Here is a 15,574-nt window from a genome sequence, read left to right as displayed (position 1 = left end):
AGTCTAATGGAAGAAACAATACATATCATGTCCACACACAATAGGTTTATGTTCTGGTTGAAGTGCACCTCCAAAGCTAGGGATCGGTGTAGAAGGGGTTTATTGTCTGCCGCACTCCTCCTCTCCTGTAGAGGGAGCACCACTGTGACAGGGTCGGAAGAGTCCTTGACAGCAGCAGTGCTTCGTGGGCAACAAAGTAACGAGCTTGGCAGCTAGCGAGCTGTCCGAGATTGTTTATGTTTTAGCTTCTTTTAACAATTTTGGTCAGAGTCCATGGCGTTTTTGGTGCTTCCGAATATCAGACTGTAAATTATTAAGCGTCGACCCCAGTTTGGACCGTATTTTGGACGAGCAAGGTGCATTTGAATTGGAAAAGCAGGCGCAGCAAGCTGGCGTGAAAGGGTTCAGGACTGGGCTTCGTAGTCCGGCGAGTGTGAGCCACTGAGTCTCCCGGCCCGGCCGCAACGCCACAGGGAGCCGGGGCCCGAGAGGGAGCCTGCCAGACGGGTTCATGCACTCGGACTGTCTCGCCCCAGCTGTTTGAGATGGGGGAGACCAAGATTATCTACCACCTCGACGACCAGGAAACACCGTATTTGGTGAAATTGTCTGTGCCGGCGGACAGAGTGACTCTCGCAGACTTCAAAAATGTCCTCAAGAAACCCAACTACAAGTTCTTCTTTAAATCCATGGACGATGATTTCGGGTAAAGTTGTTATTTGTGTACGGCTAGATACTGGATTGACATAGGCCTCACCAATGTGCTGTCGGTTCCTCGGCTCAAACGCACCCGACCTGGCGGTCCTGTTATAATTCACTCCTATGGAAGCTAACCTCCACTAGCTTGCGGCTTGAGTCGCCGTTCCTTTGTTAGCTGCTAGCGCATAGCGGGTCCCGGGGTCCCCGGGCTCGGGTCCTCCGGGCTGTGGTCCCGGGGTCCACGGGCTGGTGTCCCCAAGGCTGGGGTCCCGAGGTCCCCGGGCTGGTGACCCTCAGGCTGTGGTCCAGCGGTCCCCGGGCTGGTGTCCCCCGGGGCTGGGGTCCCGGACCTAGTAGGGACGTTTGTTTACACTGCATTGTTTTGCAGTTCGTTGTGTTTCTCGGATTCCACTGACATCGTGTGCCCTTACCCTAACGTATCGCTCCCTTAAAGTGGTCAATAGGACGTGTTTTGTATGGAGTGTAAGCATACCAGAAAACAGTTGTTGTAAACTACCAATATATATGAACACTACTACAGTCCGTATGGATGGCTTACATCGTAAAGCTTGGCTAACCAGCCAATGTCAGAATGGAAACAACCAGTCAGTCAGCTCGTCCAGCAGGCCCCTGCTGTTGTCTTTTAGTCTTGAGGAATTTAGTGTTGGACACAGGAATGCCCTGTTTATCACTCTGGCAGTTTAATGATCATGTTCATTTGCGTGAAACGTGACAAGTCCCCCCAGAACTTTAGACAAACCACCAACCGTGCCCACCTATGTTACATTGTTATACATAAAGTTGTTGGTACACTTTTCAATTGTGATTACTTCTTCAAAGTTCTCATCCTAATATGTGGACCCAGTAATAGCCTACATGGGTGGGGCACAGCTTATAGGCTGTTAAACGGAAAAGATTGCTTTAATCAAACAGACAAAAGATTATCACTTGTGTAAATAAAGTAGTTGATTCTATAAATACATAGTTTGAACCCACTAGAGTACTTTGAAATTCAAGAGGAAAGATAACTTGTTAAACGGGAATGGAGATCAGTGCCCCATTACAAGCAGGACTGTGTTGAGCACGTAGTGACCACCTCGGCTTACTTACAGGAAGACTTGATACTGCCAAGTCTATGGCATGTTAACACCCCCATTGTGGAAACCAGATAGATCTCACCTGATTATTTTCTATCTTGAGGCAAAACCTTGCTACAAGTTCTGATGTTTTTGCAGCTCCACTAGAGGACTAGTGTAAAGGTTGTTTGCCTAGATAGAAAACGGTGTGGAATGCTAATTACCTGATGTAATTGAGTTTAATTTGCTGTTTTAGATGTATTTTATAGGTCAGTGGGCTGTTGGCTAACCCATGAGATGTTGTGATTGACATAAAGATATCTCACCCTTGGATTCTTACATGGACTAGAACACTTAAATCCTGAGTATTTCTCACCAAGACTCCAACCTGTATTTCACACATTCCTTAGTAAAGTTGAAGTACCCATGTGTTTAAAAAAAACTACCTTAAGTTATTTTTCCTTAAATTTGAATGAACATTAATAGTTTTGTGGGTTGTCATTTCATTTCCTCCCTAACTATCATCTGTATATATAAGGCCATGTTTTATATTAGAAGATCAATGTTGTTTAAAAAAAACAAATTTATAACCAACCATGTTTATATTGGTTCAACTGTTCTGGAAAGATTTGGTTACATTTTGAGGCATGCTTTGTTTTATGACCTCAGAAGGAAACCGTTTTATTTTCTTAAACTATTAAGTGCATGGGTCTCACTGCTTGCCAAAAGCAGTGTTTTATTACCGTTTTGACGGCTTAATGGTTTAAAAGTTGTTGTTCTTTGCATATAAAAGAGCACGGTGTCTTCAACATTTACAGTGTCCCTATCGTTCGCCATCAAATCCATACTTCTTTGTATCCCCACTATCTCAAAAGTGTTTTTACTTTCTGTATGCGTAAAGATTCTGATTCAGTGCTGTGCCTTCCTTGCAGGGTGGTGAAGGAGGAGATCTCAGATGACAACGCCAAGCTGCCCTGTTTTAATGGACGTGTCGTGTCATGGGTACGTTCAAGTAATGTACCATGTAGAGGGGGTTTGTGTTTGTGGTGGCTAAATTTGGACAGTGTTGAGTATTTGTTTTGTTTGTGTGTGTGTGTGTGTGTGTGTGTGTGTGTGTGTGTGTGTGTGTGTGTGTGTGTGTGTGTGTGTGTGTGTGTGTGTGTGTGTGTGTGTGTGTGTGTGTGTGTGTGTGTGTGTGTGCGGCCATCTGTTGGCCAGGCCACAGCCATCCAGTCTCTAGGGAGAGGCCGCATGTATCTGTGTGATAATGTGGTAATATCATTATCCCCTAATGACCTTAGGAATAAGACACGCACACACTTTTTGCTCATTTTTGGTTGTGTTTTTTTTTTTAAACGACTGGCAACGGCATACAAAATTGCATACACACTGTTTCCGTCTTCCGTCCGTAATTAAACATACACCCCGCAAGCCTGCATAAACCACACGTAGAAGCAGTGACTCCAAAGAAACAGACAACAGGGCACTAATTCATGGCTGTCCATAACATGTACAAGACATCTGGCCCTGGTGTGCCTTCTCCCCTTCCTCCCTCCACCTCATGGAGATTGGATTAGAAGACCAACTAAAATCACAGGATGAGGGGGCAGGGGGGAAATACTCCTCCATAAAGAGGCTGTCTGAAAGCGGCCTTACGAGAAGATTGAATCAGCCGGGCCAGAGAGAAATCAGGGCTGGAGAAGGACGGTTTTTTGTGTCTCGCTGTAAGGGCGCTGAAGTGTCAGACTGATTGAATGCAGTGTGTTTAGATTTATGGAGGGGTTCTTTCCGTCTTTTTTGTGGTCCTTTTATATTAGCCCTACGTGTCTGAAACAAGGCCAAGAAACGCTCCAGACCGTCTTTTTGTTCCTTATTCTTGCGCTCTCTCTTGTTGTCGTTGTTGTACTAGCGTGTGTCTGTGGGTCTATTTACATGGGAGAGAATGTGTCCGTTAAGCTGCTGGTGATAGGATGGAGGTGGTTAGCATTGAGATGTAATTACAGGCCCACTGCGTTGCTTTTTGATGGCCTCCTTGTGCTCATCTGTCCAGGCGATGAGCTGACTGATTGGTCTCTAGGGGGGACTCAGAGTCTGGGTCACTGTCGTCACTATACATCTCATCGCTCAAGATGGAGGGCTTAATCGCCCCTTCCAACTGCCACTGGCTCTGTGTCTGGCGGTTCTGCCTGTGTATTACTAATTTGGTTTGTTGCTACTGGTACTGGCACTGCCCACGATACTGAAAGCACACACTGAAACATGTAAACATACGCTGGATGTAAATGAAATGACGTAGGCTGGATGTTGAGAGGAAACTTCCAAGACCCAGCTTAATTATAAAGCCTATACTATGAATAGGTCAGGTTCCTCTGCGCAGAACACATGTCATGAGACTTATTAAGAGTTTATGTAGTTAGAAATGTATATTCTGTAATGTTCAATATATTTTTGTCAGATTGTTAGTCCACGGCTGGTTTCTGTCTCGGTGACTTCAAAAACATGAACAAAATTACGAGTGGCTTAACTGAGGCAGTTTCTTTTTCATTGGGCTTTACAGCATCATCAATCTGTCTCTTGTCGTTTATGGAATCGAAATCTAATTCAAGGATACTTCCTCAGAATTTGGCCTCGCCCTACCACTGCTTGTGGCCTAATGTTATCAAATGGTTTAAATTGACCGCCGTCCGAATTTTCTGGGTCTGGTTCTGCCTCTTATCTGTGGGTCCCATGGTTCTCTGACCTATCCTGTCTCCATTGGTCCACAGCTGGTCTCTGGGGACGGTGCCCAGTCCGACGGGGGCTCTGTGGCCGACAGCACGGAGCAGCCACCCCCTCTGGAGAGAACCAGCGGGATCGGGGAGTCCAGACCGCCCTCCTACCAGTCAGTGCCTTCCCTGTGTAGCAATGTGTGTGTGCAGTAGACGGGAAGAGACAGGGAGCAGGGTTACACTTACGAGCTGTGGTGCCAAGGAGCTGACTGAGAACGATACTCAAAGCAAGAATCTGTCTTTTCTATCCTTTGTGGTTTCCTTCTCCTTCACTCCTTAGTCTTCTTTATCCTCTGCAATGTCGTGAGTCATTTATTATCACTCCCAGGTATGCCCCCAATGCAGTGTTTTCTGTTTGACTAATTATATCAAAGGGTCTTCAATGTTTTTGTGCTGCTCAGGCATAGTTTTAGCCGTATATGACCAATTACTTATCTTAATAGACTTATAAAGGGACTTCCCAGAACCAAACATCAACCTACTCAAATTGCTCTAATGCCATCCTGTAAGCCGTCAAGCTGTGTGAAATATTATTATTTCCCATCATAATAGCATTGAAGTATATTTGAAGTCCAAGGAATGCTGACTTTACCTTGTATAGCTGCAGGCACAAGACACTGAGTCTGTTTGAAACAAATGTAGGAACAATGTTTTGGAATAAGTTCTGTAGAATCAATACTAAAAGTGCACTCTAACACAAAGGCGATACGATGTACCTGACAAATATAACCTGAACCCATTTGAATGGCTTCAGGCTGGCATCGTAATCCAACCCCAAGTGCAGATAAAAAAAGTTGATTATAATTTTCCGAAAAGGGTAGTATGTATAACAGGACGTTTTAAAAAGCAATAAGACAAAAGAGGAGCTGTGTTTGTGGACATTACCTCGTGTCCTCTTTGATGCTGACCATGTGTTTCTCTACCGTGTGTTGGTGTGTTTGCTCCTCTCTTATTGAAGTCCTGTTCCGTTGTCCTGCAGTGGGAAGGCGGCGAGTGGCCGGGACACGCTGGACAACGCCACGGAGACGGGCTCCGTGGTGTCCCAGAGGAGGGAGAGGGAGAAGCCCCGCAAGAAGCACAACAACGACCACGGTCAGCAAGGCCTGCAAGGCCTGATTTATTCACCTTACTTATTTATTCATATCTTTATCTCAAGGCTGGCATGAACACTCGTATAAATATGTCAAACTGAGTTGAAATTTTCTGTTAATTAACTTCCCACTGTAACAGTTGAACTGAGCCCAAAAAACCATAATGTAATGGTCGTTTAGTAGACACCCTCATTTCTCATTTAGCTAAGCTAAATCTTACTTCCTAGGTTTGTCCGTGTCAAATTGTGTCCTCCTATGGCACCAAGGTCATAGAGGTCAGAACGTATAAATGTACGGATTGTGGAAGCCGTATTTAGTGTTCAAAGTCGAACTGGAAGTTGTGGGGCTTCTCATTTGACTGATTAGATATTGCTGCTCGATTTTCAGGCGGCCCAGACAAACAGCCCTTGTTTCTTATGTAACCAAAGCTTCTTTCCTTCTTCTCTTTTTTTTGCTAACTACAACTTTCCGTGTGTGTGTGTGCGTGTCTGTGTGTGTGCATGTCTGTGTGCGTGTCTGTGTGTGTGTGTGTGTGTCCCATCCCTAGGTGGAAAGAACGGCTTCTCGTTGCGGGGGGTGGGCCGCGGGGGACCCGAGTACGACAGCTGCTCGTCCTTCATGAGCAGTGAGCTGGAGTCCACTTCCTGCTTCGACTCGGAGGACGACGACGCCACCAGCAGGTCAGACTCCACATCCCAGGAGGCCGGAGCTCCGGCCCTCAAAACTGCAGTCCTCGTGACGCTCACTCTTTCAACGTTTCACCATATTCGCTTCATTATTCATCTTCCCTCTGAGCTGAGTTGAAGCAGAGCAATCGTCTCTATTAGATCTCTTGCCTTGTTTTCATATCGGCATGCTTTTAGTCTTATACGAGCAGAATTGGAATCATATGGTGTTAGCACGCCTTTGAACTCGGCCTCGCCTCTTTCATAAGATTTCAAAGACTACAATAGTCTTTGAGTCTTCTGCTCCAGCTCTGTCGTGTCTGTTACCACTGAACAAAGTTGGGAAAATTGGAGTTGTTATGGTAAAACCCAAGTTGGATAAACATCACACATTTCTGCGTGACTATTTGTGTCAAAGCCTTAGGAGCTTGAGAAGTAAGACTTTACTGCATTGTTTAGCCAACTGATCCTTCAGCGATCTCGCTTGGATTCATTTGCACATCTGTGTGCAAGCAGAATCGAGTTATAAGATGGCTTTGGAGCACAACCCATGACCAGACTTCTTTGCTCCCATGTACCATGGAAGGCGTATTAACAGGCTTTTGCTTCAACAGAACATAATCATAATACCAATTGTTGAAGGGTTAGGGTTGCTAGCCCTCACTTGCACCTTTTTTCCAATTTACCATTTAGAAGAAGCTTTTATCCAAAGTGAATTACAGTGAATTCAGATTCATACCGTTAGGAGAAGATACGAGGGGTTAGCCTCCAGGTACTCTGTGGACAAGGGGATCCAACTGGATACCTTTTTGGCTGGCAGTAGGGACAGCCTGGCCACGACACTGTCCTGCCACATCGTCTAAATGGCCGTCGTCTCTCTCTGGGGTTGCAGGTTCAGCAGCTCCACTGAGCAGAGTTCATCTCGCTTGATGAGACGGCACCAGCGACGGCGGCGCAAAAAACCCAAGACCTCCAACATGGACCGGGTGAGACCACGCCCACGAGGGACACCCGGGGGAGGGCATGGGACAGCAGCACGTCTCGGGCTCAAGGGTTAGATATGTAGCTCCTGCCTCACAATGGAAGTCACAGGAGGGGTTAATATGCTCATAATATAATGGTTGGGTTTGACTGCACCTCTTAACCGTAGGCTCTGGCCCTGCCCCAAAGAACTGCAAAAGCCAGTAACTCTTTATAGCTTGGTTGGAAAAAAAAGAAGCATTCAGAATAGACAGGGAGATCCCAATTCAAGGCATGCTCAGATTGTGACCATGTAGGATTTGGCAAACATAATATAATACCAACTGATATCAATTTAGAATAATCAATGGAAAAGCAAGTAATGACTTGTGTACGTTACGGCTCTGGGTTGAACAGCCCTGCTCAGAACTCTAAACTATCTGTTTGTTAATCCTCTGAACTGTCACCTTTTGGGTCCGGCAGTCGTCCTCGTTCAGCAGCATCACAGACTCCACCATGTCCCTGAACATCATCACCGTCACACTCAACATGGGTAAGTAACGGTCCTACTTCCCACGCTGGCTCAGGCCACATCCGGGATTCAAACAACGTTAACTCATTTGTTCATTTAACACACCTCTTTAAAGTCGATTCTCTGTCACGTCTATGAGCCCTTCCATTCATGCTCTGTTGCCTCTACTTCTTCCCTTTCCTCCTCCTGTCCCCGTGTACAGAGAAGTACAACTTCCTGGGAATCAGCATCGTGGGCCAGAGCAACGAGCGTGGAGACGGGGGGATCTACATCGGATCCATCATGAAGGGAGGGGCCGTGGCCGCAGATGGGCGCATAGAGCCGGGGGACATGCTGCTGCAGGTGTGTGTCAGAGATGGGGCGATAGGCGGTGTGAGAGCAGTGGTGGGGGGGGAAAACCCTTTTGTGGTGGTGTTGCGTGTCTGGGACTCGAACCAAGAGAATGAGAGGATGGTCTTTAATGCAAGCACCTGCAGGTGAGGGGAGGTGAATTATAAGAAAGGGGGGGGAACACCACGCATTCTTCTGACCAGACGGCTGGCAGCTAATTGTTGCCATTGTCTGATATAATGGGATCCAGAAGGGGATTTCATACTTAAAATGGTTTGAAGAAAAAAAAAAAAAATCCTTTTTTTTTTTTCTTTTTTTTTAACACGCGGCACTTTTATTATTTTGGGTGGTGTCTGCTGTTTATTTTAGCCTGATCCCACCCTTCAGCTTCCTGTTTTCACTCTCCTGTCCGTTTCATAACAGAACGTGAAGTCACAGGTTGAGTAGAGGGGTAAATAATCTGCTGTGTTTTCATTGGGCTCCAACAGCAATATCTGATCTATGTGGTAGCGGTTTCAAATCTCATGCAAAGAAACTGGGTTAAGCAGTTTCCCAGTCTGTTTACGGTCCAGTTCTGTTTTGTGACTGGCAGAATATTTTAGTTGAAGGCATTGCTCCTCTTAAAGCCTAGCATAATAAATAAAAGATTATGTTTACCGGTATATGATGAACATAATCATTTAAACATAAATGATTCCAAGAACACTGGCACATGATACTTTATTCTTTTCTTCACTTAAGCCACATATGACTAGTTCACAAAGAGGTTACAATGGCTGACTAGTAACCCGTGTCCTTTCCCATACCTCTAGGTGAACGAAATCAACTTTGAGAACATGAGCAACGACGACGCGGTGAGGGTGCTAAGAGACATTGTGCACAAGCCAGGGTGAGTGACCAACATCCCAAGTGTCTGTGTGGATTCATATGTAAAGGGCATTCCCACTCTCAGCGGCTTTCACAAATATAGACACAGTGGGTCCTCCGCCCGCCCGGCCGGGTGGGAATCCGCCGGGCTTAGCGGAGTGCTGTTAAGCGGCCAGGCGTGTAGCCTGGTGTGTGTTGTCAGCCTGGTGTTAACAGTAGTGTGTCACCCGGGCGGCTGTGTTTATTGTCAGGCCCATTACCCTGACGGTGGCCAAGTGCTGGGACCCCAACCCTCGCAGCTGCTTCGCTCTGCCCAGAAGTAAGACTCGCATTCCTTTCCCCGCTCCTTCAGTCCCTCCTTCGCTGCTCTACCCCTGACCTTTTGTTTCTTGGTTAGCCATTAGCTTGGGCTTTTGTTCTTCCCTTCTTTAGCTTTTTTGTGAATGTTAGAAGACTTAAAAAAAAAGTTAATTGATAGATTTTTATTCTTTCAATTTTATTTCATAGATTTAGATTAGATTTGTGGACATTATTACCTCTTTTGATTTGAGCTGAATTAATTCCAACTAGCCGGAATTTCAAATGCAGTAATAATGAATTTAATTTAAATGTTTAATGTGCTGAATGAAGTAGTGTCTCTGTGATTGTTACCATTGTTGAGTAACATTCACACTAAGGACCGGCTCGGTCATTAGTCATGCATTTGAATGCTGGCCTGACTCCTCCCCCTCCTTCCAGGCGAGCCCATCCGGCCCATTGACCCGGCAGCCTGGGTGTCCCACACTGCAGCCATGACGGGGGTGTACCCTCCCTATGGCATGAGCCCCTCCATGAGCACCGTCACCTCCACCAGCTCCTCCATCAGTAGCTCCATCCCAGAGACCGAACGTGAGACACGTTAACCTTCAAACCGGGGTCCTACGGGTTTTCATTATCTAATTAACATTTAAGCAAGGACTTAAATGTTGTCACGTGTAAAAGTTGTATGATCATGTATAAACAAGTCTGGATAAAGATGTTACGACAGTTCAACACAACGTCGTGGCGTATGCAAATATCATCATATCTGCAGATCGTTCAGTTTCAGGCTAAATAGAAAACAGAACAATGATCTGTTATGTTTTTATCTTTGAAAGCTGAGGATTCGGAGACCCCTAGTGGCCAGTCTGTACACTCGCCAGCCCAAGACTTTCAAACACAAAAATGACCATCAATTTGTAGCCTAGGTTGGACACACACACACACACACACACACACACACACACACACACACACACACACACACACACACACACACACACACACACACACACACACACACACACACACACACACACACACACACACACACACACACTGGGTCTATAGCCTACCTTCTAGAGGTTTGCGATGGACAATCTCTTATGATGACTATTTTTTCTTTATGCCTTTTTTTTTTAACTGCTTTTAACAGTGACACACTCATAGGACGGAGATAAGAGCTTGTAAGTGCTTTAGAGATGCTATTAGATTAGTATTTCCTAGAGACTGTAGTGGTGTTGTTTAGTGTGTGCATATACACAAATCCATACTCTGGTCCCCAAACCCTGGCATGTTTAATGTCTCCCCTGAGGAAACTTCACTATCAGTGTGTTCCTGTAATCTAAAATAAATCCTATCCCTGTTAAGCACGGGCCCCGCCCTTCTGCTGCATTCCAAGACTTTTCCATTTTCAGCCCGATCCCTGTTCATTCCCACAGCCTCCCTCTCAGCATAACTCCCCTGTCGCCATAACTCACACAGAGCTCCCCATTATGTTTGAAGTCAAATATCTACCTTTATATCTTCTGTCTGGGGAGGTATGAGACCTTTCTTTGACAGAAGACTTTCCTTATTCCCATTTAATTGGTTTCCTAGTACCATTGAAGTACCATATCTTTTTGTGACATTAAACTTGTAAGTGTAAACACTCAGGTGAAAGGCCCTGGCCAGATTTATGCAGCTGAGGTCACGACCAAAGGGAGGTCAAACGACTTGCTGTAGGCGAGCTAGAACAGGACGTCCTTGACTGCAGCCGTGGAGATCATGGCAACCCCTCTAACTAGCTCACTGTGTCAACCCTCACTGAATCACCACAGGTTTCGATGACTTCCACCTGTCCATCCACACCGAAATGGCTACTGTTGCTAAGGCGATGGCGACTCCAGAATCCGGGCTGGAGGTGCGCGACAGGATGTGGCTAAAGATTACCATCGCCAATGCCTTTATTGGTAGGTGCAACAAGTTGACCATGGTCGAATTGTTTCTATGCATTTTCCTTGATGCTTGATAACTATGTGTATTTCAAGCCATATCTTTGTGTGTGGTGATTTTGGTTGCATACACTTTGGCATTTTTTTTCTTTCTTTTTTTAGAAACATTCAAATTTTTAGGCCAACTACTTATATTCTGTAAACTAAATCATTTGGATTTGCACAACACTGAGTTTAGTACAATAGTACATTGATTGCAGCGGCCTCCATGAGAAACAGTGATAGATAAGTCTCTTTTTTAAATTGTATTATCCACTGAAGAGTTTGAGGACCTCACAGCATCAAATCCAATGACGGAGAGACGGGTCCGTTAAGGAAAACACCGTCCATCCAAATGGCCAAACGTGAGGTTCTAACCCAGCACTGACCCCCTTAGGTTCCGACGTGGTGGACTGGCTCTTCCACCACGTGGAAGGCTTCTCGGACCGCCGGGAGGCCCGCAAGTATGCCAGCAACCTGCTGAAGGCCGGCTACATCCGACACACGGTCAACAAGATCACCTTCTCTGAGCAGTGCTACTACATCTTTGGGGACGTCTGCGGCAGTAAGTTGAAACTTGTAAAAGGGTTTACCCATTATTTATTTTTATCCAGTTAGGTTGTCATGGGAGCCGTCGTCTGTGGCTGATTTTAAATGTAACTTTGTTATAGGATCATTTTTGTGGGGGGTTTCTGCCAGCAATGAACAACCTGGACAATTTCCAAACCTTTTTTAAATGATTAAATTAATAGTTTTACATTACAGTGCAAGTGGATGAAAATAGTGTGTAGATGAAGGTACTGTTAAGCAGTCCCGAGCTTTGAGTTTCAGGGACCCCCGTCTTCTACCAGATGGTAGGGCCTCTAAACGGTGCATGGTGTAATTTGTGGGTTCATATAAAACGAAATCAATACTGTAAGCAGTTTTTTTTCTTGTGCAATAAAGTGGTATTATTGATAGTTAAATGAAATGATGGAATAAAGGAAGAGCAATTAATATGCACCTCTTGGGCAAAAATGGTTGTCTAAAAATGTACTGGCAACATTTCCATGAGAAATATATCTACCATAAATTAAAATATATTTTTTCCCTTTCTAATTTATTATAAAGTACTATAATTGAATCCATACGATGGAGAAGGATTTAAGCTCATGTTGTTTCTGTGCTATTTGTCCTACCTGTGGTGCTTTAAACTAGCTTGATTTGGATGGTGATTAGAGGGTGATGTACATAACCCCGGCTCTGTCCCCGTCAGACATGGCCCACCTGTCCCTCCATGACCACGACGGCTCCAGCGGCGGGGCGTCCGACCAGGACATCCTCCATCCTCTGCCCCACCCTGGAGCGGCCCCCTGGCCCATGACCATGCCCTACCAGTTCCCCATCACGCACCCCTACAATCCCCAGTCCCCCCACGACCTGCCCCAGCCCTATGCCGGGGGCCCTGGCCAAGGCAGCGCCGGGAGCCAGCACAGTGGTGAGTGTGTGTGTGTGTGTGTGTATGTGTGTGTGTGAGATTGTGTGTCCGTTTCATGTATCAGTTTGTTATTCTACTGGTACACTGATCTGTGGTTGCTTAGAAAGGTCATTCCAACTGCTCTGGGCTATAAATCATCTTATTGCATTGCATGTTGGGGGCAGGCTGTACACCCATACCAGCTCTTGAGTTCTTATTCAAACAAACTGTAAAAACTGCAGACAAAAAGGCCTTTGCATTTTCATACTGAAGTGTAATGGAGAAATATTTTGTACTGAGCTTCGAGAGTTTCACACGTTTTTCCAATTTGTGTATTCTGGCTCAGTACATTCTATTAGATCCTCAAGATTATCCTGTACACGTGACCGTACCACACCATTTTGACACACTGCATTTGGGCAATCAGCTTTTTCTGTAAAAGCCGCTATGCAGTGGAACAGCATATGTGGAGCTGCAGCTCTATCGGCACTGTCGTCACCAGGTTAAATAGCCTGTTAAAAGCTGCACAGCACTGTGCTCACTGACCTTGAATTTGATCTTATGGTCTTTATGACTTGCTCTTTGCTGACATGCATACATTTGTTATCTGCTATTGTGCGTAGCTCGGTAATGAGTGTCTTGTGTGTTATTTTCTGTGTATCTCTTTATTATGTCTCCCTGTCCTGTTTGTTATTGTACTTTCTTTGTTTTGACTTTCCAAGGGGCTTCACGTGTGAATTATCTTTACTATAATCTAGTAAGGTGCATCAAATGGTGCCATTTCCGTTTATAAACTCTGCGTGGTCCCTTTTAATATAATACACATATCCACGCCAGCTCGAATGAGGAAGCGTCATTCATAGTTGTCCTTGTGACTGTAGCTCACCATTTGTAGTCTCAACTTTATTACTTTATTATTGTCATTATCATAATCGTGCACATGTCAACCCTCTCGCGGTTCACTTTGTATTCAAATCCATCTGAGTCTCACTCTCTCCTCTTCCCTCTCTCCGCCCGCAGGGAGCAGCGGGTCCAACTGCAGCAAGAACGAGGGCCGCAAGTCCGGGGGCAGCGGCGGCAGCGAGTCGGAGGTCCGCAGCCTCCGGGCCCCAAGCGAGCGCTCCATGGCGGCCCCTAGCGAGCGCAGCGTCCGCAGCTCCCTCAGCCACCGTAGTGGCCACTCCCACCACTCCCACGCCATCGCCTACGCCCCCCCCGGGCTAGTCTACGGCCCCCCGGGCCTGCCCCCCCAGCCCCCGCACACGCCCACGGCCGCCCCGGGGGCGCCGCCGGGCCGGGAGCTGGTCAACGTACCGCCGGAGCTCACCGCCTCCCGCCAGTCCCTGCGCATGGCGGTCGGCAACCCCGGAGAGTACTTTGTCGATGTCATGTGATGACGGTCACAGCCACCCCGTCCCCCCCCGTCCCCCCTATATCCACAACCCCATGCGTTGGACAGTTTGTGCTTCCTGTGGGTGACTGGGCAGATGAGGGTAGGGAGGAGGGGGGGGGGGTGGTGAGAGCAGCACAGCTGAGCGCAGCACAGCAGCACAACGTCTTCAGATGCTGTTCTCCCTTTTGAGATATGAGTCCATGTCTGGCTTCATTGCTGAGAGAATAATTTCTTTACTTTCTTTTACCCGCCCGACTTCCTCCCCGTAGCAGTGGCCATATTTTTCTTCAGTGAAGAAGACCCCTCCCTCCCCGATTTCCCCCCCCCCCAGGAAGATGAAACCGGCGGACTTCTCTTGGCTTCCTCTCTGATAGGAGGAAGAGTGCAGTGGAGGAACGGACAGGCGGAGGACATGACTAGGCGCTTTTCTAACTGAAATGGTTTATCGTTTGTTCTTCCCTGGCCGTTTCTCTTGCTCTCCTTATCGGAGCGCATGTCTCTGTCCTCTCCTCCCCACAACTTGCCCCCCCCTCACTCACTATTTCTCTCCCTCCTTTCTTCCCTTTCTTCAGTCCCCCCTTTTTCTTTGACCTCTAACAACGGATCACTTGGAAAGATGAAAAAAAAAGAAGTGAGAGAAAGCTGAAATGAACACTGTCAACTTTATTAAAAATGTTTTAATATGTTTGCCTGACTAAAGAGGGAAAGAAGTTTTAAAAAAAGGAGTATGTAGAGAAAGAGCATTGAGGTCCTTCTTTCTGTGTGAATGCATTTGTTTTTATTATATACGTAGTCTGCTGCAAATAGTTTAATTTTTCAACACTAAACATAAGCGTCCAGCTTCGAGAGTCATTTTTTTAAACGACATAACTACATTTTCATCTTTAATCCAGAGCATTTTCAGTCTCTGTCTTGTGATAATGTATAGTGGAAACAAATTCTTACCATGTCTTTCTCACTACTTTTATCAAGGAGCAAATGTCTTTTTATTTATAAATATAGTTTTATGACTTAAACCTGCCTTTTGTGTCTTTTTGTGGTCTTCAACAGTCGTGTTTCCTTGCTTTTGTCTGGAGACATTTACAACTTGCTGGATGATTGGTCATTTTTTCACCTTAAAACACATTCAATGCAGTCCAGGAAGAGGAATGTGGAGGTTTTTGCAATCTGTCCCGCAGATGTGTGTATGTTTAGGCTACTACAGACGGCTGGTAGTAAATAAGTAGGTCAATCCGCCCATACATTGTATCATGAATGAACCCCTAACATTGAAATGTGTAATGTTATTGTAGATACGTTTAACTTTCATTGTAGGGTATACATTGTGTAACCCTTGCAACCAAGCAAAGATAAACGAGGTGCAGAATTGATGATAAAAATCCAAAACATAAACTCTGGGAGCAAACAAACGAATTTCCAACTCCTCTATATCTATAAAGGTCTGGGCGCGGCTTGAACATTGGCTCA

General features: G+C 45.9%; 1 protein-coding gene across 2 annotated transcripts; it reads left to right on the top strand.

The window, feature by feature from the left end:
- Positions 1–78: 78 nt before the first annotated feature.
- Positions 79–15,500, top strand: LOC130388091 (segment polarity protein dishevelled homolog DVL-3-like). Of its 2 annotated transcripts, none has more exons than XM_056597423.1 (15): positions 79–706; positions 2,708–2,777; positions 4,541–4,656; positions 5,523–5,635; positions 6,182–6,314; positions 7,192–7,285; positions 7,743–7,812; positions 7,994–8,133; positions 8,934–9,010; positions 9,240–9,307; positions 9,727–9,876; positions 11,106–11,237; positions 11,656–11,823; positions 12,514–12,735; positions 13,735–15,500. In XM_056597423.1, exons 1-15 carry the CDS (start codon positions 546–548, stop codon positions 14,106–14,108), a joined length of 2,088 nt encoding a protein of 695 aa, XP_056453398.1. In that variant the 5' UTR covers positions 79–545; the 3' UTR covers positions 14,109–15,500. The 2 variants fall into 2 exon arrangements, with proteins under 2 accessions (XP_056453398.1, XP_056453397.1); XM_056597422.1 differs by having other exon boundaries at positions 146–706; positions 5,502–5,635.
- The last annotated feature ends 74 nt before the right edge of the window (positions 15,501–15,574 follow it).

This window comes from Gadus chalcogrammus, chromosome 8 (assembly GCF_026213295.1).
Source record: "Gadus chalcogrammus isolate NIFS_2021 chromosome 8, NIFS_Gcha_1.0, whole genome shotgun sequence".
Classification (NCBI taxonomy): Eukaryota; Metazoa; Chordata; class Actinopteri; order Gadiformes; family Gadidae; genus Gadus; species Gadus chalcogrammus.
The sequence above is the reverse complement of the archived record's forward strand: the minus strand, read 5'-3'. Positions and strand labels throughout refer to the sequence as shown.

Bases quoted from the DNA above. Each gene is read 5' to 3' on its own strand.
- LOC130388091 (XM_056597422.1), top strand. From the start codon at position 546: ATGGGGGAGACCAAGATTATCTACCACCTCGACGACCAGGAAACACCG. The intron at 9,011-9,239 runs GTGAGTGACCAA...GTTTATTGTCAG, and splicing joins GACATTGTGCACAAGCCAGG to GCCCATTACCCTGACGGTGG. The intron at 11,238-11,655 runs GTAGGTGCAACA...TGACCCCCTTAG, and splicing joins CATCGCCAATGCCTTTATTG to GTTCCGACGTGGTGGACTGG.